We start from the raw sequence: 26,798 nt of genomic DNA on the forward strand, positions 1-26,798 counted from the left end.
AAATTAATGCAGGCTGGGGCCTTTTACAATTTCAGAGTAGAGAGTTTTCTTCACTAATTTTGCTTCCTTCTGCTCATTTCAGTGTTTATTGGGGAGACTCTTTTTTTTAAGATTTATTTATTTGAGAGAGAGTGAGCATGTGGGGGTGGGGAGGGACAGAGGGAGAAGGAGAAGGAGAGAGAGAGAGAGAGAATCCTCAAGCAGACTCCATGCCCAGCACAGAGCCTGATGCGGGGCTTGATCCCAGGACCCTGAAATCATGACCTGAGCCGAAACCAAGAGTCAGATGCTTAACCGACTGTGCCACTCAGGTGCCCCAGGGAGACATTTTTTTTAAGCCATGTATGCATATTACCATCTTTTCTAGATATCTGTTACTTTATTTACATGGAATGAAAATTACCACATTAGTGGCAAAGAAGCAAAGACAACCAGTGAGTTTTCTTTCTTTCTTTTTCTTTTTTTAAGGATTTTATTTATTTGAGAGAGAGCAAGAGAGAGAGAGTATGAGTGGGGTGAGGGGCAGAGGGAGAAGCAAACTTCCCACTGAGCAGGGAGCCCGATGTGGGGCTGGATTCCAGGACCCTGGGACCATGACCTGAGCCAAAGGCAGATGCTTAACCGACCGAGCCACCCAGGCGCCCCTTGAGTTTTCTTGAGTATGAAAGCTCTGAGATTGTGTACTAGATCACAGGCCTGATTATGGAGACTTGAACTCTCAGGAAGAGCGCAGACCCCACCACAGCTGTCACCCAGAGTCACCTGGCAGCGCCGCACGCCTCCATGGGGCCATCCTGAATGCTGTCCTAAATTTCTACTAACAGAGCTCATAAAGTGAGGAATCAGTGCTTGGCATTTGTGTTTACTTATTTATGTGAGTTTGGGTTCTGGAAACATTATCACACTAACAAGGGAAAAGAAACGGGAGGTTGAACTCAGTGTCGGCTTTTTTCAATTCAGTTAATTTTCCAAAAATAGACACACTTAATGCGACAGCATCTTAATTATTAAAGGAGTTAGGAAGCTCTCCCTGCATCCTGACACCTCCAATAGTAAGCAATTTAGAACATTATTTTACATGAAGTAAATAAAAAATTCACATGATTTTTTTTGAAGTAAATAATGAGATGGCAAAGAAACTCCATCTTTGTGGTAGACTGCCTTGGGCTATACCCCATGTGTTTTAGGGGGTGCTCTCTGCTGTTGGAGGTCCTTCTGTGGAAAAATTTGAGAAGCACACTGCAGTATAAATTTCATCCTTGAATTCAATCAGACTACCAGAAAACCAAAAACTTAGGGTATTTTTGTCCTTTGTAGAATTGTTTCCTTTTGACTTGCTCTTCAATGAAATGCTAACTTGCCATTTTATTCATTATAGGAGAATTATTGAGGGCATTTCCCGCTACTCTACATGAGGCTACAGTGAGAAGTTTCTCCCATGTTTAAAAGATATGTACCTTCTAAGCAGTGGTTTGTTCTTCCCTTGAGGACACTGCAAACAGGGCATGCTCTCCTTTCTGCTCTGGCCTCTAGTGAGATCAAAGATAAACTGGCTATTGAAATACAGCTAGTGAAAAAGAACTTTATTTATTTATTTATTTATTTTTAAAGATTTTATTTGACAGAGAGACAAAACAAGAAAAGAACACAAGCAGGGGCAGTGGGAAAGGGAGAAGCAGGCTTCCTGCTGAGTAGGGAGCCCCACGTGGGGCTAGATCCCAGGCCTCTGGGATCATGACCTGAGCCGAAGGCAGACGCTTACCAACTGAGCCACCCAGCCACCCCTGAAAAAGAACTTTAGGTGCATTTATGTACCAACTTCACCTCGTCTTCCTTGATTTTATTTTTCTATCTTTATTTTCCCGATTTATTTTAATTTCTATCTTATTGTGGGGCATGCATCTCTCTATAAGCCATCTCAAATTCAATTTCATTTTGAATGAATTGGCCTGTGAATAAATAATCAGTCGTAGAATGAGTAACAGACCTGAGGCTAAGTTGGCTTGTCCTCAGCTGAGGGGTGTTACCTGCCCTCTCTTGTGGTGAAGGAACCACGGGCCAGTGAAAGCCTCCATTTAAATGCCCCTGACTCAAGCAGGAAGAGGAGGGTCATGAGTGTCGCAGATAGGCATGACCAGCAGCTGATGGCCTCAGCTAGTGGAGGAGGCCAAGAGTCCATTCAAATGGGCAGAAAAGAAACAAACGAATGGCTGAGTATATGCAGTTGTCTAGCTGCAGAGGAGGTGGAAGGGGGAGCAACAGCTCTTTATAGCCCTCTAGAGATACCAGTGTAATTACAAAATCATGTTGCATAGTTACAGTCTTTGTCTATAAATTCAATTAGTTGATCAAAGATTTTATAGTTTCCACCAAGTTGAAGGAATGGTTATGTAAAACCACTTGTGATCAAGGGATAATTGGCATTCGATGTAATGGATTGTAAATGAACTCCTACTAAGTATTCTGGGTTTATTTATAAGAAACATAGAATGTGTTTTATGCTTAAAGTTATATGTAGGAGTTAAAATAGGAAATGATTCTTTAAAGAAATATTTTGACTTTCATTTTCCCAAGAGGAAGACATCGTTTTTTAAAATGAGATTATGCTTTCTTTAAGCACAAGTGGAAGGTCTGAGACAAAATTATCCAATACAGACCGTTATATTTAATATAAATATTGGTATGTTTGGATTTAGGTCACTATTTTATTATTTCTTTTATTTTTGTACCTTCATTTCTCCTTTCCTTCTTTTTGAATTATTTGAATATTCTTAATATCCCATTTTAATTTGTCTTGAGTTTTTAGCCACACCTGCTTGTATAGTTTTTTTTAGTAGTTGTTCTAAGGATCACAATATACATACTTAACTTTTAACAGACTAATTAATATATTATCATTTCGAGTGGAACATAGGAACCTTACTACCATGTAGTTCCTATGTCTACCCTTGGGGAAATGGTCCTCTCTGTATAACATTAACATACACTGAAAACGGGGCACCTGGGGCCTCAGTGGTTAAGTGTCTGCCTTTGGCTCAGGTCATGATCTCAGGGTCCAAGTAGGGCTCCCTGTTCAGTGGAGAGTCTGCTTCTCCCTCTCTGCCTACCCCTTGCCCTGCTTGTGCTCGCTCTCTCTCCCTCTCTCTCAAATAAGTTAAAAAAACTAAAAATTAAAAAAAAACCCATACACTGAAAACACTGTCAGACCATTCACCATAGCAACTTCTTTCTAAGTATGTCTCCTGAGGCAAGGGAAACAAAAGCAAAAACAAACTATTGGGACTTCATCAAGATATAAAGTTTCTGCACAGTGAAGGAAACAATCAACAAAACTAAAAGGCAACCTATGGAATGAGAGAAGATACTTGCAAATGACATATCCAATAAAGAGTTAGTATCCACAATATATAAAGAACTTATCAGACTCAACACCCCAAAACCAAAAAATCAACTAAAAAATGGTCAGAAGACATGAACAGACATTTCTCCAAAGAACACATCCAGATGTCCAACAGATACATGAAAAGATGGTCAGCATCACTCATCAGGGAAATGCAATTCAAAACTACAATGAAATATCACCTCACATCTGTCAGAATGGCTAAAATCAACAACACAAGAAACAACAGGTGTTGGTGAGGATGTGGAGAAAAAGAAATACTTGTGCTTTGTTGGTGGGAATACCAAGTGGTGCAGCCACTGTGGAAAACAGTATGGAGGTCCCTCAAAAAGTTAAAAATAGTTATGATCCAGTAATGACACTACTGGGTATTTACCCAAAGAATACAAGAACACTAATCCAAAGGGATACATGCATCCTTATGTTTATAGCAGCATTATTTACAATAGCCAAGATATGGAAGCAGCCCAAGTGTTCATCAGCTGATGGAAGCTATATCTATCTACCTATCAAGTGATTGATTGATAATGGAATGTTACTTAGCCATAAAAAAGAACAAAATCTTGCCATTGCAATGATGTGGATGGAGCTAGAGAGTATTATGCCAAGTGAAATAAGTCAGAGAAAGACAAACACCATATGATTTCACTCATGTGGAATTTAAGAAACAAACAAGCAAAGGGGAGAGAGAGAGAGAGAGGCAAAGAGATCAAGAAACAGACCCTTAACTATGATGGTTACCAGAAAGAAGATGGGTTGGGGGATGGATGAAATAGGTGATGGGGATTGCACTTGTGATGAGGAATGTACTTGCTGTGATGAGCACCAGGTGATGTATGGAAGTGTTGAATGACTATACTGTATACCTGAAACTAATATAATACTGTATGTTAACTAACTGGAAATAAAATAAAAACTTAAAAAAAACACAACACTGTCAGACAATGTTAAAGTTTCTGCCATCAACTGTCAAACATATTCTGAAGAACTGAAGAGGAGAAGAGTAGTCCATTATATTTATCCAGGTATTTACCATTTCTGTTTCTCTTCCTTGATTCCTGAGGCTCCAACTTTCTCTGTATCATTTGCCTTTGATCTAAGGAATTTTCACTTTCTGTTGGCAGGTCTGTTGGCCATAAATCTCTTAGTTCTTCTCCATCAGAGAATGTCTTATCTTAATTTTGCCCTCATTCCTGAAGGATATTTTTGCTGCATATACAATTCCAGATAATTATTTTTTTTTTCAGCGATTAAAAATTTTGTTCCATGCCTTCTGACCTAGCTGGAGAAATCCACACTCTTTTTAATACTTTCCCTTCATATGTTATCTGTTGTTCTTCTCTGGCTTCTTCAAGATCTTTTCCTTATCTTTAGTTTTTAGAAGTTTGGTTATAATGTGTCTGGGTGTGGTTTTTTCAAGTTTATCCTGTTTTTAGTTTGCTGAGTTTCTTTTTTAAATTTAAATTCAATTAATTAACATATAATGTATTATTAGTTTCAGAGGTAGAGTTCAGTGATTCATCAGTCTTATATAACACCCAGTATTCATTACATCAAATGCCCTTCTTAATGTCCCTCACCCAGTTACCCAATTCCCCACTCCCCCATCCAGCAACCCTCAGTTTGTTTCATATGATTAAGAGTCTCTTATGATTTGTCTCCCTCTCTGATTTCATCTTGTTTTATTTTTCCCTCCCTTCCCTTATGATCCTCTGTTTTGTTTCTTAAATTCCACATGAGTGAGATCATAGATAATTGTCTTCCTCTGATTGACTTATTTCAGTTTGTTGAGTTTCTTGAATCTGTAAGTGTATTTCATTAGCCAAATCTGGCAAGTTTTCAGCCATTATTCCTTTAAATATTTTTTCTTCACCCACGTTCCTTCTCCTTTCCTTCTGGGATCATGACATGACTATTAGACCTCTTACTATTGCCTCATAGGTCCCCAAGGCTCTTCACTTTTTTTTTCCAATTTTTTTCTCTTTGTTATTCCGGTGGGATAATTTGATTTATCATCTTCAAATGCACTCACTTTTCACTCTTTCCTGTCATCTCCATTGTGATATTGAGCCCATTCAGTAATCTATTTATTATTTTGTTTTTCAGTTCCAAAATTTCCATTTGGTTCTTTTTTTTTTTTAATGACTTCTATTTCTCTACTGAGAGTTTCTATCTTTTCATACCTTTCAAAAGTAGTCACTTCTTGGAGCCCCAATATAAAAAGTGCTTTAAAGTGTCTGCTTAGTTATTTCAAAATCCATGCCATCTCAGAGTTGGCATGTTGTCTTGTCTTCTCCCTTGCGAGATGTTGATATTTTCTGGGTTCTTGGTATGTCAAGTAATTTTGAATCACATATAGGCATTGTGAATATTACGATTCTGGGTCTTGCTTAAATCCTATTTAAAAAAATATTGATTTTTTTTTTTTTTTAAGCAGAAAACTGCTCCAGTGAGGTACAACTTCAGTTCCCACCTCCCTTTTGTGGGCTGTGCCCTCAATGTCTGCTCAGTTTTCAAAGCCCGTGCAATGTCATTGGGCTCTCTCCACGTGTGTGTTAAGCCGTGGCCAGGGAGGGACTGAGCACTGATTACTATTCAGATCAGTTCTCAAAGACTTTCGTATACCATTTAGGGCTAAATCATCCATGTGCAGGTGGGGCATGAGCCCAGGAACTCATAACCAACTTTATGGGATCTATTTTTTTTTTTTTTGCTTGTCAAATGATCCTTTATTGAAATATTTTCCTTTGTAGTTCTAACTAACTAGCATTCCACTGCACCGTATTGATGTCATCTGTATCATGAGGGTGGCGGCCATCAACATTGCAGCCCAGAGTGGGCAGTCCCCAGGATCTCTTCAGTGGTTCCAGAGATGGAAACTGGCTAAAGCTAAATGGCTTTAGCGGCTAAAGCTCGGTGCTGCATCTGTCAGGCAATGTTGACAATCTCATCAAAAGTGGTATTTCCGCTGTGCTTAATGTTTTCCTGCTTTCTGTCTCTTGGTGGTTCCTTAAGGGCTTTGACAATCAGGGCAGAGGCAGAAGGTACCACTTCAATCTGGGTCTGTCTGTTCTGAATGGTCAGTTTCACGGTAATCCTTAGACCCTTCCAATGACTGGCTGCCTTGGAGATGTCATCACCAACCTTTTTTGGGGACAGACCCAGGGCGCTGATCTTTGGGGTCAGGGAAGATGTGGCACGACTGCCCCACTCATGCACCTCAGGTATATGACTTTGATCTCCTTGGGGTCGAACTTAGGTGGCATGGTGGAGGTGGCTGGTGTCAGATGAACCTGGATTTGGGGCGAATGAAGACAGTTTCACCTTCGCTTTCTCTGAGCCAAAAGCTATGGGATCGTTTTCTTGAGCTCGCTTCTATCTGCAATCTTCTGACACTTTTTTGCCACTAGGAATTCCCTTGTTCCCCTTCCTGGTCTTCTGGCTAAAAAGCTGGGACTTTAGATTCCCCACGCTGCTGCACACTTTCCTCAAATGTGTTTGCTTCCAGGTCTAAGGGCCAGTAGATTAAGAGAGAAAGGCAATGAGGTCTTTCCTCACACTCTTGGGACCTAAGTTCCCCTGGTCGAGAGAGAAGGGTACCAGCCCAGCCTCTGCTGCTGTCAGTCACCACCTGCATTGCCTGAGGGCTGGGGTGGGAGAGAATGGAAAATGAAGAAGACAATATGCCCCACTTTCTCTGACCCATGCGGTCCTCTTTCTTGTTCCTTGAAACAGAAGTAGAGGGCTTCTTTTAGAGCTCTTTCTATCCACACTTGGTGCAAAGTTCTGGGTTTCAGGCTGCCTTTGAGTCTCAGCCAGTGGGTACCAAGGGAAGCAAATGGGGGAACTTGTCATTGATTTGCTGCTACCACAAGTTCTGGTTTTCCTCCCCAATCTGCCCATGACCATTTAGTTTCAGAGTTCTCAGGTAGCTGCTCCATGCATTCTGCCCAGGGGCATTGCTTGCATTCAGTGGGAGAGACAGGGTGACAGGTGCTTACTCCATCTTGACTGGAACCCAGTTTACAGTCTCTTGTTAAGATCAGGGAGATGGCCCTAGCTTTAGTTTTAACTAAGGAGTTACCTTAGCAAAAAAATAAAGAACAAAGTTTCTATGATACATATACCCAATGGAACACTATCCAGCTATAAAAATGAGCAAAGGTGATCTCTATTATCTCTTATAGAATGATTTCTGGGAGATATTGTTAAGTGAAAAAATTAAAATGCATATTTTTAAAGCATCTCCTCACACATTGCCTATTAGTTGTGAGGAAAAAATAGTTAACTCTACAGTGGTGAAGTTAGACAGTATCTTGACCAGGTAAATAAAAATAACATTGCCAGTGAGGGGCAATGGACTTGATTTGCCTCTAGAAGTCATGCCCTGAGAAGGACATAGCAGGGATGTAATATTCTAGCCAGAAATGCATAACCTGGGTTTTATCACAAGGAATCATCAACTGGATCTCAGAAGAGGAATATCTTATTTAAAAAGGGGGAAGATTGTATTATTTTAAAATGTCAATGTTATAAAAGGCAAAAAATGTATGTAGAAATATTTCAGATTTAAGGAAACTGAAGAGGCATATCAACAAAATGCAATACCTGATGGTAGATGGGTGTGGAGAGGAAAAAATGCTGTAAAGGACATTTTTAGGTCAACTGACAAAATTAGAATACTAAGAGTAGAATAAATAAAGTATGAATCAATGTTAAAATTCCTAAAATTATTAGTTACACTGTGGTTATGTAAGAGAATATTTTTTTATTCCACACACTCCAGTATTTAGGGGTAAAGGGCATATGAATAGAATATGAAGAGAACAAAGTTCCGTACCTGTCTGCATGTATGAATATATACATACCTACGGCCAGATGGATTCAGTGACTAAGCAAATGCTAAATAAAGCAAAAGGGGCAACGTGTTAGCAATAGGTGAATCTGTGTATTGATTTTGCTGTTTTTATTTTTGTGATTTTCTGTAAGCTTGAAATTATTAAAGAACAGAGTTCCCTAATTTCGGTTCCGTCGTGGCCATTGTGATGTCAATGTTGCAGGATCCCAGGCCTTTTCTGCTGCCTGCAGTCCATCCGATAGCAGACTTGCCCAGCCTTTCCCAGCTTGGAGATTGGAGAGAAAATCGTATGTCATGCTTACGAATCAATGTCAGTCTTTCAAGTTTGCAAAAACTTATAAAACATATATAGATCTGTACGCCAGCTCAGCACAGAGCACTGAGGCTGCGTTCCTATTCTTGGATGCTTTCTAGAAAAAAGAATGCAAAACCAGTGATTACATGGTAAGAAGAAACTCATGCAAGATGAACAGAGTGACAGTCGGCGAAAACCACCAGAGGCCGAATCTGTTCAGATACATCTTTTTACTTAGAAGTAATAAACCCTCTTTGTTTAAAGGTGGGTGGTTGGGATGGTGTAGAAGACACTGTCAGTGAGATCACTGACAGATCAGCTGTCAGCCATATCCTCTCTGTGATGTTTGTTCCAGAACATGCTGATTACATCCACCTGCTACTCTGCCTGAGGATTTTCTCTCAGCTCAAGTGGGGCAAGTCGGGAGTGCCAAGGAGTCAATCTGAGGATAAATACCTCAGATTCCCCACCATAGGGAACAACCCAGAGGCTGATCCACACTGTCTCTGAGTTTTCCAACGGGATTGAGTGCCAGTGGCCCACGGCGGTAACCTGCCTGTTAATTCTTCCTTGTGGCCCCGCTCCTTTCTTGTCTCACTCTCTTCCCCTCTCTCAATGCCTCCCAGAACTATGTAAACTCAAATCCTGTCTCAGGCCTGTTTTTGGAGGAGCCCCGCCTTAAGCGGATGGTTACTTTTATTTATTGGAAACTTAGTTGGAAAATGAGGCCAATTGGTGTGGAGGGAAAAGCTGGTGTGGAACAGCGAGTTAGTCCCTTAGCAGTTAGGACAGGAACGGATGCAGTGAGGCCACAGGATTTCAGGATGGCATGTTAGCCTCTCTCTAGTGACGGGAGGTCCCACCTGTTGGAGGATATTACCTTCCGGACCCGCTGCACATGAACCATTGCTCTAGTGTCTAGAGAACAGTGCTGGGTGACCGGAGTGGCAGAGCAGGGTGAATTGATGGCTGTTGCACCATCTTGCCCTGTGCTGTGGAAGGTCTCTGGGAAGAACACAGATGGAAGTGAGAAAAGGCTAAGGCAGACTTGGGATGAGAAGCAATGGAAGGAGACACTTGTATGCCTCCCTCGACAGGAGCTTTAGAACCCATCATTTTTCCTCCTTTGCCTTGGTGGCCAGCAAGCTGAGCTAAATTCTGGAAGTTTTTCTTAGCTTAGGTTTTCTGATAAACTTACCCCGTCCACTTATTACTAAGCATGTTTTTAGTTTCGTTGCACCTATGCTTATTCTTTAAATTGTCTCCATTCTTTCTGGAAATACAAACGATATATATGACATATAAAAAACAAAAGGAGCAACTCTCCTTCAGGATATTACAATTTTAGTACAATTTCTCTAGGGAGGACTGAAATAACAATGGTAAAACAGACAAATTTAATTATACTGTATTTCTCTCTGTGGCCGATAGTCCTAGGATAATGCAGAAATCGATTGTGTAGTTGCCACCAAAGTTTTTTGTTCCTTTCTCAACTTTTTATTTTGAGAAATTTGAAACAGTCGAAAGCAGAGTACAGTGAATACCTGAAGACTTTATATCTAGATTCAATAATAGTTAACGTGTTTCTGTATTTTTACTGCCTCCCTCATGTGTACACATGAACACCCATTTTCTTTTTCTGCAACCCTTAAAAATTAGTTGCAGACATGATACTTCACCCTTAAATACTCAGCATGCCTCTTCTAAGAATAAAGATATTTATTTATATAATTACAGTACCATTATCATACCTAAGAAAAAACATTAATTCCATCACATTAAATAACATCCTGTCCATGTTCTGATTTCCCCAGTTGTCCCAAAAATGCCCTTACATGACTGTTCTTTTCAGTCAGAATCCAATAAACACTCACATGTTATATTTGGTTTTTATGTCCCTCTGATCTCTTTTCATTTAGAATGGCACCATTTTTTTTTTTTTTTTCCATAACACTAACTAACTTTTCTGGGTCTGGGGCCAGCTTTCTTGTTTGAATGTCCACATTCTGAATCTGTTTCCTCATAGGGTCATTTAACTTGTTCCTCTCCCTTGTATTCCCTATAAATTGGAAATCTGGAGGCTTGATTAGACACAAGTTAATCATTTTGGTGGTGGTAGGTGGGCAAGAGTCCTTCCTACCGTATTATACAGAAAGAAAATACAGCTGATCCTTGAACGACATGGGTTTGAATTGCATGGGTCTGCTTATATGCAGATTTGTTTCAACAAATACAGTGGAGTACTGTAAATAGATTTCCTCCTTATGATTTTAACAACATTTTGTTTTCTCTAGCTTATTTTAATATAACTATTATAGTATATAATGCATTCCTTCTACATTTATTATATATTCAATCAATTACAGTCAATAATGATTTTTGATGTTTAAATTATTCCAAATTTGGTCACTGACTGCCCTTTTAGGCTGGCTTCTCTGTCTTTTGATATGACTCCCTTAAGTCTTTGATAGCTCGCTTGCTTTCTGGTATTACAAGATATCCTAAGCTCACCTCATAGTTTTTGTGCTTCAAACCTGGAATCAGCTGTTTCTCTAAGGAGCACAGCTACCTTCTAAGCCTCTGGCTGAAAGCATTATTCCACTAATGTAGCAACTTTCAGTTTCGCCCTCACTTCACTCCTTCAGGGCTGGGACTGCATATATTTGTTCTCCAGGGCTTAACATAGGCTTATTACCTAGAAGTCATTCAACAAAGCTTACCTAGAAGTCATTCAATAAAGCTTTGTTGAATGAATGAACAACGGACATCAGTGGTTCTCAATCCTGACTGCAAATTAGAAGAATCTGAAGAGCTTTGAAAAAATACTGATGCCCAGGCCCCATACCCAAATATTCTGATTTAATTTGTCTGGCACAGAGAGACAACTTAGCCTCCTGGTTAAAAAATACAGACTTTGGGGCCCGACGATCTGGATTTTGAATCCCGGATTCAACATTTACCCTCTGTGTGACCTCTTCTAGGTGGCTTCCGTTTCTGCTGTAGTCTGTAAGGGTAATTAGAATATCTACCTCACAGGCTCCTGTGAGAATTAAATAAATTAACATATGCAAAGTGCTCAGAACAGCTCCTAGCAGAGTCAACACCAGGTAACTGTTAGCTGTCCATTTGATTCTACATTTGTTAGTGAGGTAATTAATTTTTTGAAATACTTCCCAATGTGTTTTCTCTTTTTGATAACTCAGGTTTGTTCTCGGCAGCCTCTCTACCTTTAGGACTGGGCCCCACGCTGAATGAGAGAAGACAGAGAGGGGCTTTGAGGGGAATTCTTGCTGGGGATAAGGGAGGCAGAGAGATTCTCCGGTTCTCGGTAGAGGAATGACAGATTCCTGGGTTCCCTGGAATTATCCAAGGAAGATGGTGAACATGTGTCAGATGCGTTAGGGGGGACTGAAAGCAGAAGGGACTTAGGGCTGGACCCCGGCGGGGGGTCTCTCTGCCCAGAGCCCCGCCTGCTTGGGTAGCCAGGTAGTGCTGAAATGGAGAACCAGTGGGCTCCCTCAGCTTGCTCAAGGAGGTCCCGTGTTACCTTGGAAGGAATGGGAGAATAGCTACAGATTGCAAATATGCACGTGTGCCAACTGGCTGCTGCAGGGGTAGGAGGTGAGGGGATCCTGCACCAGAGATTTAGGGGGAAACACGCTAAAACCAGAGGCTGGAAGAAAGCTGAGTCTCAAAGAGCCAGTGGTTGGGACGAGAGCCAGAGTGGGGGCTTTGTCAGAGGGAAGGCAGCTGAGCCCTCTGGGAGCAGCCACTCCTCGCGGGATATCCGAGAATCCTGGGGGCTCACTGGAGCTAGAAAACACGGGAGTGGGTCTTTGGTATTCAGTTCATTACAGCTGTCACCGAGATGTCTGCTCTCCAGGCTCACGCGGTCCCTCGAAAGGCAAGATTTCTGTGTGTCAAGCCTTGACACAGGGGTCTTGCAAGCTCTTAGGTCACTATGTTCTCCTCTCCTCCTGGAGGATTCAAGGAGCAGGAAATAGGTTCCTGCCACTAGGTGTCACCTGCCACCACTGTCTCTCCTTGTCTCTAGAAACCTACATTTCTGTTCCTAGATGGAGCCATTTCTGCCTCTGCGAAGCCAAGAACTCGCCTCCATGCACTCTCCCTGTGCGCAGTTCAGCTAATTCTCCGCATTAGCGCCAAACACCAAAGCTGAATTACTTTGAGGGGGGAAAGAAAGGGGAAGAGCTCCTTTTCCCTTAATAACAGCTTTATTGAGATATAATCTACATACCATAAAATTAATCTTTTAAAAAACGTACAATTCCACGTGTTTTAGTATATTCACAGAGCTGTGCCACCATCACCATCTAATTTCAAAACCTTTCTCCTTATAAAGCAACCCTGTACCCTGTACCCATTCGCAGTCATTTCTTGTTCCTGATTCTCCCTGACAACCACAAATCTACTTTCTATCTCTATGCATCTGCCTTTTCTGCACATTTCATATAAATGGAATCATACAAGGTCTTTTGTGATAGGCTTCTTTTACTCAGCATAATGTTTTCAAGATTCATTTACGTGGTAGTTTGTGTCAGTACGCCATTCCTTTTTATTGCCAAATAATATTCCACTGTATGAATGTACCATATTTCCTTTGTGCATTCATTAGTTGATAGAGATTTGGGTTGTTTCTACTTTTAGGCTGTTAAAAACACTGCTGCTGTGAACATTCATGTACAGGTGTTTGTGTGGACATGTATTTTCAATTCTCTTGGGTCTGTAACTAGGAGTGGAATTGCTGGGTCCCGTGACAACTCTACGTTTAACCTTTTGAGGAGCTGCCGGACAGTTTTATAAAGCAACTGCCCCATTTTACATTTTCACCAGCAATGCATGAGGGTTCCAGTTTTTCCAACCCTTGTCAACATTTGTTACTTATTTTCTTTATTATAGCCATCCCCGTGGTGGTAAAGTGTTATCTCTTTATGGTTTTGATTTGCATTTCCCTGATGGCTAATGATGCTGAGCACTGGCCATTTGTTTATAACCGGAGAAATGTCTATTCAGGTCCTTTGTCAACTTAAAAAAATGGGTTATTTTTCTTTTTATGACTGAATTGTAAGAGTTCTTAATATATCCTAGATACAAGTCTCTTATCCGATACGGGGTTTGCAAATATTTTCTCTCATCCTATGGGTTCTTTTCATTTTCTTGATGGTGCCCTTTGAAGTACAAAGGTTTTTAATTTCAGTGTACAATATCCCTACTTTTTCTTTTCTGTTTGTGCTCAGGTGTATCTAAGAAACCACTGCCTAATTCAGGATCATAAAGATTTATGCCTATGTTTTCTTCTAAGAGTTTTACAGTTTAAGCTCTTATGTTTAGATTGTGGATCTACTTCGAGTTCATTTTTGTCCATGGGTGAGGTAGGAGTCCAACTTCATTCACTTGCATGTGGATATCCAATTATTCCTGCACCATTTGTTGAAAAAGAGATCCTTTCCTCATTGAATTGTCTTGGCACCCTTGTACCACCCTGGAATGTCAAGTGTATTCCACTGATCTATATGTCTGTTATTGTGCTGGTACTGCACAGTCTTGATTATTATAGCTTTGAAGTAAGTTTTGAAATTAGGAAGTGTGAGTCTTCTAATTTTGTTCTTTTTCAAGACTTTTGCATATTCTTAGGTCTCTTGCATTTCCACATAAATTTTAGGTCAGCTTGTCAATTTTTCTGTGCAATATCTTACATTTCATGTAGGTTTTCAATTTCTTTTCATGATGTTTTGCAGTTTTCAGTGTGTAAGTCCTGCTTAGGTCACGTTTATTCCTAAGTATTTTATTCTTTTTGATACTATTATAAATGGAATTGTTTTCTTAATTTCATTTTCAGATTGTTCATTGTGAGTGTATAGAAATACAATTGTTTTTTGTATATTGATCTTGCATCCTGCAACCTTGCTGAATTCATTTATTAGCTCTAAAAGCTTTTTTGGTGTTTGGATTCTTTAGGATTTTTCTAAATAAAAGATCATGCCATATGCAATTATTTAGTCTTTTCTGATCTGGATGCCTTTTATTTATTTTTCTTTCCTAATTGCCCTCATTGGAACCTCCAGTATAATGTTGAATAGAAGTGGCAAAAATAGACATTCTTGTCTTGTTCCCGATTTTAGGAGGAAAGATTTCAGTTCTTGACCACTAAGTTTGATGTTAACTGTGAAGTTCTCACAGATGCCCCTTACTACGTTGTGGAAATTCCCTTCTATTTCTAGTTTGCTGGGTGTTACTATCATGGAAGGGTGTTGGATTCTGACAAATTCTTTTTCTGCATGTATTGAAATGATTGACCTATTTTTTGTCCTTCATTCTACAAATACGGTGTCTTGCACTGGTTAATTTTCATATGGTGAACCCACTTTGCATTCTTGGGATAAATCCTGCTTGGCATGGTGTATAATTTTTTTGGTATGTTGCTGGATTCAGTATGCTTGTATTTTGTGGAGGATTTCTGCATCCTTATTCATAAAGGATATTGACCTCTAGTTGTCTTGCAATGTCTTTGTCTAGTTTTGGTATCAGAATGAATTGGAAAGTGTTCTCTCCTCTTCTATATTTTGTAAGTTTGTGAAGGATTGGTGTTAATGAGCTCTGAAGTTTTTGAAACATAATCTTGGCTTCCTTACTCTGTTGGAGGTGGAGAAAGAGGTTTGGTTTTTGTTTTTGTCCCTCCCCACCCCAGTCTGCCCTGGTGAGTCCCAGGACTCTGTCAAGAACTGTGCAGAGTCTGAGATTTTACATGTTAGCTTGTTACAGTTTTGTGGACACTGAGAGATGCTGTGAAACTCCTAGGTCTGAGGTGAAGGACAATGTCACTCACAGCAAGAGCAGTAGCAGGGTGTCAGCATTAGCTATTTGAGACCCAGTTCCCCCAGGGCAACATGAAGACTGACCTGGACTGTCAGTGCACTGCATTATAGGAGAGGAACCCCGAGCTGAGGGGCCCCGAATCTTTTTTTTTTAAGATTAATTAATTATTTATTTGGAGGGAGGGGCAGAGGTACAGGGAGAGGGAGACAGCAGACTCCCCACTGAGCACGGAGCTTGGTGAGGGGCTCGATCCCACGACCCTGAGATCATGACCCAAGCCAAAATCAAAAGTCAGGTGCCTAAGCGACTGAGCCACCCAGGGGCCTCAGGACCCCAAATCTTTTATAATGGCCAGTAAGCATGCCTGCCTTTTAGCATGGAGGGAGACACCGTTTCTGTCTTCTGGGCTGTATGCTATACAAACCTGCTTAAAAAGATAGTCCAGCACAAAGACAGTGTTTCTGCTCAGAAGACATGCCTGAGACTCACAGAGAATTATCTCCCAACAGATGTACTTGTTAATATTTTCCTTCATACCCCCCCGTTATTCCTCCATTATATGTACTATTATTTATACATTTTAAATTTAGTTTTTGTTTTATCAGTTGTACATGCACATGATGTAAAGAGTCAAACAGCTTTACAAGACGTATTCCTTAAAAACAGTCATCTCCTCCCCTCCTCCCCATTTACTGCTCCTCTATCAACTCTGGCTGAGTCTTCTGGCATTGAGCACTGGATCTGTAAATAGCATTTTTTATACTACTGCCACTTCTTGATTTCTCAGATGAAGGTATTGACTCTTGGCGTCCACTGTGGAAAATGTGGTTTCACCTTTCTTTCACATCCCCACATCTGCCTACTTTCTGGTTTCTCATTTTTCCAGGATAGTTAAGGTGTCCTTTTGGTCAGCTCAAGATTTAATATTTATATTATTGGACGTTATTCTTATAAAAGCTATTCACAGATGAGCCGTGTGCTGTACTTTTCCTTTCCTGTGCAAAGTCAGTTGTTTGATTTTGTTAGTTTTCATTGCTCTTCTCCAAACGTCTAAATGTCTAGATCTTTCAAAACATTACGATTTGATCAGTTTTCTCTGCTGGAGGTCTCCTCCCACAGAGCCGTTTGAGCTGCTCCATTCTGTGTGGTTGCTCTTCAGGCCTGCCATGCCGGTGGCCATTCACAGGTCCCCCCCTGCCTGCCCAACATCTTCCTGGAATTTCTTCCTCTCTATTGTATTTGATCCTGTTTCCTGGATCCCATGTCAATTCTTTTTTGGTTTATATGTCCATTCTTGGTGAATTACATCCTTTTAATAAAAGGGCACAGAGGAGATACATGTTTGAGACATTGCTTGGCTGAATTTGTGCCCTTGTGCTTAATGAATAGTTCAGTTGGTATAAAAGTGCAGGTGGAAAATAATTTCCCCCTAGAATCTTTGAAGGCATTTGTTTCATTTTCTTCTAGCTTCCAAGGTCATGGTTCAGAATCAGATGTCATTCTGATTCTTGACACTTTATGAAACTTTTTTTCCTCTCTCTCTGGAAGCTTTTGGGATCTTTTATTTGTCCCCAATGTTTTGTAATGTCACAGGGATGTGCTTCAGTTTGAGTTTGCTTTCATCCACTGTGTATCTTTCACATGGTGTATCCTTGCAATCTGGTGACTTCAGTTCTGGGAAAATTTCTTAATTTATTTCACAGATGATTTATTCCTCCCCATTTTCTCTGCTCTTCTTTACTGGAACTCCTCTTATTCAAATGTTGGACCTTTTGGACTTGTTTTCTCTCTCACTTTCCATCGAATTGCTTTTCGCTCTGCTTTCTGAGAAGTTCCTCCCACTCCAGGTTTCCTATTGTATATTTAATTTCTACTACCATATTTTTAATTTCCAAAAAGTCCTTTAAATATACTTTTCTTCTTCCATTGATGCAATGTTTTCTTATGTCCCTGAGGCTACTTCTCCTGTTATAGTTTCTGTTTCATCCAAGTTACTTTTCTTTACTTTGACTTTTGTCTCTAATAGACATACTTTCCTCAAATCTCTGATAGTCTCCAGCGGTTTGCTCATCTTTAAGAGTTGGATGCCATGGAAGATTTCTCTGTGAGGTTCTCCATGGGGTGATTTGGCTTTGCCTTATTTCAGGGCTGGCCAGGTCCCCAGAGACGAGTCTTCCAGTCCCCTGCCTGGAGGGTATGATTGCCCACATTCTGGGAGCCAGGGAAGGAAGAAAGGTGGGGATCTGTGTGCAGTTGTTCACTTACTCTGCCTGCTTTAATACTGAACGCCTGACTTCCACTCCTGGCCTCAGCTTCGGTCTCCACTAGGGTGGAGGAGGGGCTCTGCGTCCCTAGTGAGAGTGGGGCAGGAGATTCAGGTCTTGCTTTCTTTCACCCAGCATCACCTTCATTCCCTCCTCCAGAGGTTCCTGCTGTTGCCAGTTCCTGACGCTGCCTGGGGTTCTGTGCTACAAATCTGGGGGTTTTGTTTGTTTATTTGTTTGCTTTTCCTGTGGCCAGTTCAGGATCGAACTTTCTAAGGTCTGGTTAATTACTACTCATTCATCTGCCCTCCAGCTTCCAAAATTTGATTGCTGTTGCCCTCCCTCTTCTTTCCTTTGTCCAACTGGGTTTATTCCTTTTACTATCATTTTAGTGGGGTTTGGGGATAAAATAGAGGTGTTCAAACTAGTATTTTAACCAAAACCAAATTATTATATTTATTACATGTTTACATATCTGTCTGTCCCATTTTGGACATCTTGATGGCATCCCAAATGCTTATCAAAAGTTATGTTTCAATCACCAAATTTTTACTGAATTAACTAAATAGATTATAAGAGATTAATTTCTTGATTGTGGTTTCCTGACTACATAAATGGGATGACTAGGTTTGTGTCACACGAGGAGAGAAAATTCAGTGCCTGTTTTTAGGTCTGATGCTGAGGTTGCTGGGTCATAACAGGCATGCTATTATACAATTGCTCTATTTTTCATAAAACCCCAGTGATGATTCATTCAGCTAATCCCAGAAAATCCACCATGTTAGAACCAAATAATTAAAATGGACTTTGAGAGCTCATCTGGTAAACCCCTTTCCCTCTGGCTGAAAGCATCATTAGGCCACCACGGTATCAAGAAAAGAGGTTGTCTGGTGGTATGAGTGTAGACTGTTTGAAATGCTGGAGGATATCAGTTCTCTAACTCATTATTATACAAGGAAAGGTAAGACACAAGACAAAACAATATCTTCCAGGTCCTTAGACACTAATTACCACCCATCCCTCTGGATGTCCTGAGGCTACCTTTTATAATTATCTGTTCTTCTCTTCTGGTCAAGAGAAAGCCAAAAGCCAGAGGATGGAGAGGAGGTGTGTGATTGCAGCTGGGGGAGAGCCCTGGCAGGTGTGTGGGTCCAGCAGCTGGGATCTCTCTCCTGACTCCTCGTGTCCCTCCTTATACCCAGAGCATGAACCAGGGGGCACTTATCAGATCTCCTTCCTGAGCCAGGTTTCTTGCTACTATGATAGATTCCTTTACACAACCACATGATGTTTAATATAAAAGATATTAAAAATGTTTTAAAAACCTCTTTGGAAAGTCCTCTGAAGAAAGAGCGGGAAAGGAAAATTAAAGCTTTTTATTATGGGAATGTTCAAGCATTCACAAAAGTAGTGAAATAATGCCCTGATGCATCCATTATCCAACCTTAACAATTATCAACATTTTCCTAATGCTGTAAAATCTGCTCTTGACCCCCTCACCCCGCTGACTTTTTAAAAAGTATTTGCTGGAGTAGATGAAAGTGAATTTCAGACAGCATATCATTGTCACCCATAAATACTTCTAAATGATCTCTAATTGTTTGCGTTCTTCTTTTTTTCTTTCTCCTTTATACAAAACCACAATGCCATTATTATCATAACCTAACAATGAACAATTCCCTACTATCCTCTAATATTCCAGTCCATATTAAAATTTTCTGGACTATCTGAAAAATATCTTTTTACAGAGGATTTGTCTGAATCAAGAGCCAAATAAGGCCCACTCATTGTATTTGGTTCATTTATCTCCTGTCTTTTTTAGTTTGTAATGATAACTACATTCTTTAACTTCCATATAACGATGTGCATTAACAATGAAGGTGGGTTTATAAAAGGCTTGGCTTAGCTGCAGTGTCAGCTTTATTTGAATCTGGCACCCTACCAAAGTTTTAAGTACGCTGGAGGCATTCTTTTCATGGATATGTACTGACCCAGTCCTTCTATTAGTGAGGCTAGAATTGAACAGTTAGTCATTTTAATATAACTGCACTCTGCCTTATTTACTGATGCAACTAGTCAAGATTTGCAGAGAGTTGCTTATTAGCTTTGTGCATATTTAAAAATTTCCCTGGTATGTTAAAAATGATAAATCCATACTGTATATTGCAAAGATGGTACAATTTGATACTTGGGAACTAAGTGTAGTAACATATGCATTAGGTATTATTTCAGAAATGCTTTCAAGCAGTTTATTTGAAGTGGGAGTAATGGAGAAGGAATAAGTGGGTCCTCTGAGGGTGGGATCTGTTGGTCAATAAAGACAGGGATAAAATCCAACACTTCCGGTCATGACTCTACTTCTGCCTGTTCTTCACGTTTTCACATCTCTTGTTAGCCCTGCAATCAGGATTAGACTTGCTTCTCCCATTTCTCTTCTCCTCTTATTCAGCTAAGAGTTACTGAGTGCCAGACACATTATAAACTAGATCTCATTTAACTCGTACAGTAGCCCATGTAGGTAGCAGCTCCCTTTTGCAGATGTGAAAACCCAAGTTCAGAGCTTCGGTGAGCTGCTCAGGGTCACTGAACTCTGAAGGCTGGGCTTTTGCCAGGGCTCAGCCTGCTCTCAGGATTATTCTTTGGTGGCAGGGTCAATTAAGGGCGGGGGGTATTAAAGTCAATGCCGAGGGAGGTTATAAAGCATTTAAAATTGGATCAATTTACCTGCTCCGTGGAATCCCCCGCAGACATAGAGCTTGCCATCCACCGTTCCTGCATTGGTAGAATTGGTTCGAAGGGAGAGCAGGGGACTTGGCATGGGTGGGCCCTCTCTCCAGAAGTCCCCCTCAGGGTTATAGATCTCCACCACATCAAGGCACTTTCGAACCTGGCCTTTGTCTCGACCTACACAGCCAATTCCACCTACAGAGAATGGTACACAGAAATGAGATGACCAAGAACTGTAATTTCCCTGTGGCTAGCACCCCCTTCCTCTTACAGTCTGTATCACACATTTACGGGCCTCTGACTTTTCTCTGTCTTGCCTGGTACTACTTCTCAGATAATTTCTAAGCAATAGTGATGTCTGCTCTGTACTCCATAGCCAAGTTTAATATCATTTTTTTAGAGTGTTCTGTTTGTGCTTATGCATGAAGCGGATTCCACTGCAGGCTTTGTGTTCTACAATATCCAACACTGGTTCACACCATGAGCAACCCCTTTAGGATAAGAATTTCAGGTTTGCATGTGAGCGCAACTCAACTCTGACATCTGTCTTTCAGTTGATCGTTAGCAATGATTTCACTGACCTGCCAGTAGGGATGCGTCCTTTCTCTTCCTCATCAATGTAAACCTGTCTCTTCCTCTCTTCTTAGGTTGCATGAACTTTTTCCCATTAGGGAAGGGCCATTCTTTGATAAATTTCAGGTTTAGGGTCAAAGAAAGGCTCCAAACCCAAATGCCCAGTGCATCTCCCATTTTTGGATGATATGGTTCACTCAACAGATATTCACTGGTTTCCTATGTTATCAAGGCAACATGCTAAATGATAAGAAGTTTAGGAAGATGAATAAGGCATATTTTCTGCCGTTAAGAAATTAATGCAGTGGGAAAAGGGTCACATATGCAAATAAATAGGTATACAACATGGTGACAGGTAACTGAGAACAGATACCAATTAGGTATCTGTAAGTAACAGTGGTGATGGCAGAGAACTATGGAGGAAGTCTTTTTTTTTTTTTTCCTCTTTGCTGATGGAGCCCAGCCTGTTTCCTCTGTCAGTATGGATCCAGGGAGTGAGGCTATCAACTCAGGAAGCTCTTAGCAGCTTTCTCTCTTATCCAACTGGATAAATAATTTAGCCCATTCCAGTGCCAAGCGTGAGCTGCAGCGTTTCCGAGGAGGGGAGCACGCTGGCCTTGGTTAACTGCACGGCTCTGCTGTTCACCGCTCTCTTTCAGTGTGGTAGAGGTTTCTTAGTTCAACAAAAAGGGGAATTTCTGATTTGTGGGGCAAGACAGCCTTAAAGAAGAGGATTTATCACCAGCAGCTAAACCTGGCAACCACCCATCAGGTAAGAACGAGATGCTTTAGTTACCTGCTCCCCAAGACCCAGGAGAGAGATTACTAGGCTGGATGATATTACAACCACTTCAGAAGACCTATTAACAAGGGGAAGCAAACAGGTTAAATGCAAGTCAGTGGGAGTCAGGCTGGGGCATGGTGAGCAACCAGCATCCTGAACATAACTTAGAAGTTTCAATAAAAGCCCATTAGAAAAGCTTCCCCAACATAATGCATACAAAGAATGGGTATTATTCTCTTGGTTTTTGAAATAATTAGGGCGCTTGCCATTTCTGTTTCTCTGTTGCTAAGTGTATTTAATTATAATGTCCAGCCCTTCTGCTGCTCTTTGAAACATGTGCCTTTTCTGTTTGGTTGGCAGACCGCGCACACGCTCTACTCGAGGGTGCCCTGGCTGGCGGGGCACTGTCTCGGCTTCTGGCCATTAACGCCCGAATGCATTCTCCGTCTCACTTGGATGTAATCCCACCAACAGGTACACTTAGAGTGTCACTCTGTGACAGCAGACTAATGAGCTTAAACTGAAGGTGAATCCTGATTAGATAAATAATCAAATACAAGCGTGATCTTTATTAATAAGTCAGCAGCAGCACTACAAGAGAACTCTTTTGATGAGAGAAATCTAGGGTAGGATCAGTACATCTTTAGAATTTCAATGAGATACCTCCATATCTTTAATTTGTATGCTATCAGAACCTCTCAGCCTGACTTTTCTTTATTCAAAACAGACCAATGAATAGAAATTATCTTTGCAAGTCATGCCCAAATCGACCTCAAATGCAAACTATATACCTTAGGGGTTTTTTGGTGGTGGGGGACAGAGGAGGGAGAAAATGATAGGACAATGCCTCCCTCTCGTTTTTGTTTCTACAAAGATGAAGACCCACTCTTGTGTTTCGCTGCTATAGATTCTTCCCCTTCTGTGGGTGCGCACATGCAAAGCCTGTCAGGGAGCTGGCTGAGGGCACCGGTGAGACGACCTCCTAGGACTCCCTGTCCGCAGCACCTGGCCTACAGTGGTATTGGCTCCCTGCTTCTGCCTGCTGGGCTGCCTTCAGGTGGCAGGCTTACTCTATTCTTCCCTGGGCTGGATCCAAAAGAGGAAGGGGATTGTGTAATTGCTTGGGCAAACTCCCAAAGTTACTTGCATTGCTAAAGAAGCTTTTGAAACAAGCTTTAGTAAATATGTTTACTGTCATAGGCTCTCTTGTGACACAGAAAAAAAGCAGGTAGGCTTTTGGAAACAGATCCTGGTTCATACTCTTGTGTCCATTTCCTAATGGGGTCCATATAACCTCTCTAGGCCACAATTTTCTCATCTGTAAATGAAGGATAATAATACCAATTTCATAAGTTGTGGCAAAGAGTAAGTTATTACATAACTGTAATGGGGGAGAAGGGCATTACTACTGGAATTTCTTTATTCTCATGTACTGCTTGTGAACAAAGTGGTTAGCACGTAGCAGGTACTCAGTCAAGTTAATTCTTTTTCCTGCATGTTCTAGAGCATTGGGTAAATAAGCCAGTGTTCACTGAAGTAGCTGAAATCTTACATTTGCTTTCTCTGAATTTAACTATTTGCTAGATCTATAGTTGATGGTTACTGACTGTATGGTCAAATGTCTCTTAAAAGTTTCTTCCAAGGTTGGGTAGAGACAATCAAAAGGTCAGAGGGCTGCCATTCAAGCAGGCCAAGCCTTCACCTCCTCCTTCAGGTGGGGAGGAAGGCTCCCGGACGGATTTAGAGGAATTCATCTGGTCCTGAACGTCTGAGAGAGGTAGGAGCTGTCAGGTGACGTCCTAAAGGCCAGACAAGGACTTTGCAGCCCCAGGCCTCCAGGAGTGAGGCTGGCCCACACATCTGAGTGGATGGGCTACTTTCTGACTCGCATGTCAAATGCAATCTGTTCACTGCTGATATAATGCCTGTGACCATTTTGTTCTCACTGGAGTTGTCTGCTCTCTGAGTTTTTTTACTCTCATTTTAGAGTTCCCGATGTGGAGACCAAGACCCTAGAAGACATGATCTTGTCCCTTTCTTAGTCTAACACAGGCGTCTCAGGTGTTTTCAGAAAAAAAAGTCCTTGAGGACTGGGTTGAAAGCATGCTTATCTGCCATTTACAAAATTCCGGGTGACGCCAGCCCTGCTTATTTTGTGTGAACATGGGCTGGTAGTCCTCATTTATAATAAGGCCATTCTCTTCACTGGCTAACCCTTTACTGCCCTTTGCCAGTTTTTTCTCACCAGGCTAAGAAAAGAGTCATCCGTCTGCATTGTGTTCACTCTTCAAAACACAATGCAATGAAAATCAAATAAAAGAGTTGAAAAGGAAGATCAAGTTCCATTTGTTAAAGCCTGATTTTGCTTGATTTTGGAGGGAAAATCAGGTGTTTGCAACGTCTTACATTTCCACTGGAATTAGAAATACATTTCCAAGTGGAATTGTAGGCAGCTGAATAGTTAAGTTCTGTCACTGAGCCCGTGGGTGCCAAATAAGCTGCAATTACAAAGTTGCTGCCCCACCTGATTCTGAATGGCCCTTGGGCTTTATGTCTTGACCTGGTATTGGGGCATCAGTGGATTTCACTATGTGAGTCAAGTCTGGCCTCACCCTGTCAGTTCTTTCAAGCCCTGGGCCCGTCTTTCCCTCATTCCTTCCCTATTCCTCTTCACTAGCTTGTCCTGTGGGGCCCAGCCGGTCAGAAGGCTGAGCCGGTATGGGGAGAACAAGGGAGAGCCTGGGAACGGTGGGTAGGAGCATGCTTAGAGGATGACCTAGAGATGTCGCAACAGGTCAGAGGTGGCAGGGTACAGCCTCAGATGAATATCACCACCATCCAACTTGGTTCAGCACCCTCCGTATCTCATCTGTCACCCAATTCTGTTGGTTGCACCTCCTCAACTCTTCTCGTGTCTATCCCTTCCTTGAAAGATACACAAGCTTTCATGATCCAGACACTGTCTGGAGCTTGACATTTCCTCCAACACACCCTACCGCCTTATGCTCCAGGCACGCTGGGCTGCTGGCAGTTCCCCAAACAGGTTAAGGCCATTCAGCTCTTGGCCTTTGCTTAGGCTGGTCTCTGCCTAGAATGGTCTCTCCTCCTCCTCCTTCCCCACTTCATAAACTCCTACCTCTCTTTTAAGGCTCAGTTCAGTAGTCACCACTAAGAAATCTTTCATGTCTAGGGGCACCTGGCTGGCTCAGTCCGAGCATGCAACTCTTAACCTTGGGTTGTGAGTTAGAGCCCCACGTTGGGTGTAGAGATTACTTAAAAATAAAAAATCTTAAAAGAAAAGAAGTCTTTTATGTCTCTCTACACAAAATTGGCCATTCCTTTCTTTGGGCTTCCACTGTCCTTTGAACAGAAATCAGATTCCTATAAAATATATTGCTCTTTATTTATGTTTGTCTATTAGATTAGATTGTAAGTCACTTGAGGGCAGAATAGTGTCTAATTCACATCTGCATCCTCAATACTTTTTATAGATAGTTAAGAAATAAAAATTTAACTAAATGCATAAATGGATCAGCTCCTCACCTTCATCCCAGGTATCTTTTTTTCTTATACTTTTTTTGTCAAAACAAAAGGCGATGACTAGTTTTCTAGAATGGGGAAGCCCTGGGTCCAGAGAGCTGAAAACTCACTTCCTGTCAGTTTATAAAGGTCATCTTCTTAAGGATATAGTAATCTCGGCCCAGGTATTGGGAGAAATTGTTGGTGTGAGTCTGTTTTTGGGCTCCTCTCTTCCCCCAGGTTAGCCTGCCTAAAGAATCAGTAACTTCTCTTAACCTGGGCTGGACTTAACCTGACAGGACACAGGTCAACACTCTGCAAATACTTCTCTAAAGTGGCCTTGTGAGAACTAGTCATCAGATATATTCCACAGCTGAAAAATGTAGACACACAGGATATAAATCCTTGAAGGCGAGGTATGCATTATTATATTCTCTGAGCTGCTAAGTATAATGTCTTTTTTCTAAGGGATCTTAATAATATTTATTGACTAACTATTAATGTTTGGCATATTACATGAGTGTAAACAAAATGATTTGCAGAAAGCCATCATTTTGTGCTCATTTCCATATTTACCCAAGAACTAGTACAGAAAGAGAGTCATAAAAAAATGATTACATCTATGAATTAGGATGAACTAGTTGAAGATAACACATTCCCTACTCTTTTATGATATTTTAAAACATATGTTATCTCTGCCTTAGTGAGTGGAAGATTCCAAATGTAATTAAACATTTTCTTAAGGATTCAGGAGTAACAATATGACCTGTTGTCATAATATGCCATAGATATGTACAAGACTCTATACATCAGGCTTCATGAAAACAGACCTAAAATTTACTTTCTTGAACAAATCCTTGCTATTGGTGTGGCTGTTAGCAATTTATTTCTTTTCATAGCAAAAAGCATAGAATGTATAATCCTTTAAACTTCCAGTTAATTTTATGCATATTCTGGATATCCCTTTTGTGTTTGTACTAGGTATCAGAGAATAACACGTTAAAGATTCTCTTTTTTTTTTTGTCCTTAAGACACAGTCAACTGGGAAACCAAAGGCAAATATGAAACCATAAGTAATATAGCACTATAATTATACATGGATTGAATGAAGTAGAATTTCTAACTAATGGTCATAATGAAATGTGGGACTGCCAGCTCTCCGTGAACTTTCAGGATACCAATGATAAAAATTACTATAGCTAGTTGCAATTTGGGAGCCATAGGCAAACTTTAGTCTCTTAGAGTACTTTTTCAGGGTTCCCTGTTGAGAGTGCCAGATAATCAAGGTTAAAATCCTTCATATGGGGGCGACTGGGTGGCTCAGTTGGTTAAGCGTCCGACTCTTGGTCGTGATGTCAGGGTCATGAGATGGAGCCCTGCATTGGGCTCTGTGCTCAGCAGGGTGTCTGTTTAAGATTCTCTCCCTCTCCCTCTGCCCCTCCTCTTGCTGGCTCTCCCTCTCTTTCTCTCTTTCAAATACATAAATAAATCTTTTAAAAAATCCTTCATATGATTAACTGGAAATACATTTCATGGATACC

The 26,798-nt window shown here is 41.0% G+C and overlaps 1 protein-coding gene across 5 annotated transcripts in view; it reads right to left on the bottom strand.

Moving 5' to 3' along the window:
- Positions 1–26,798, bottom strand: part of KBTBD12 (kelch repeat and BTB domain containing 12) — a 73,497-nt gene that overhangs the window by 7,381 nt on the left and 39,318 nt on the right. For 2 of the 5 annotated variants that reach the window (XM_081823089.1, XM_081823085.1), the window contains one exon: positions 20,379–20,576. In XM_081823089.1, the coding sequence (XP_081679215.1) occupies positions 20,379–20,576 (198 nt within the window). Of the gene's footprint in view, positions 1–7,639; positions 8,303–8,329; positions 8,524–20,378; positions 20,577–26,798 lie in introns of those variants that run through there. The other 3 variants (XM_081823098.1, XM_081823092.1, XR_014146046.1) reach the window with 3 other exon arrangements.

The sequence above is a fragment of the Leptonychotes weddellii genome, chromosome 1 (assembly GCF_054177405.1).
Source record: "Leptonychotes weddellii isolate Sample4059 chromosome 1, ASM5417740v2, whole genome shotgun sequence".
Taxonomy (NCBI): Eukaryota; Metazoa; Chordata; class Mammalia; order Carnivora; family Phocidae; genus Leptonychotes; species Leptonychotes weddellii.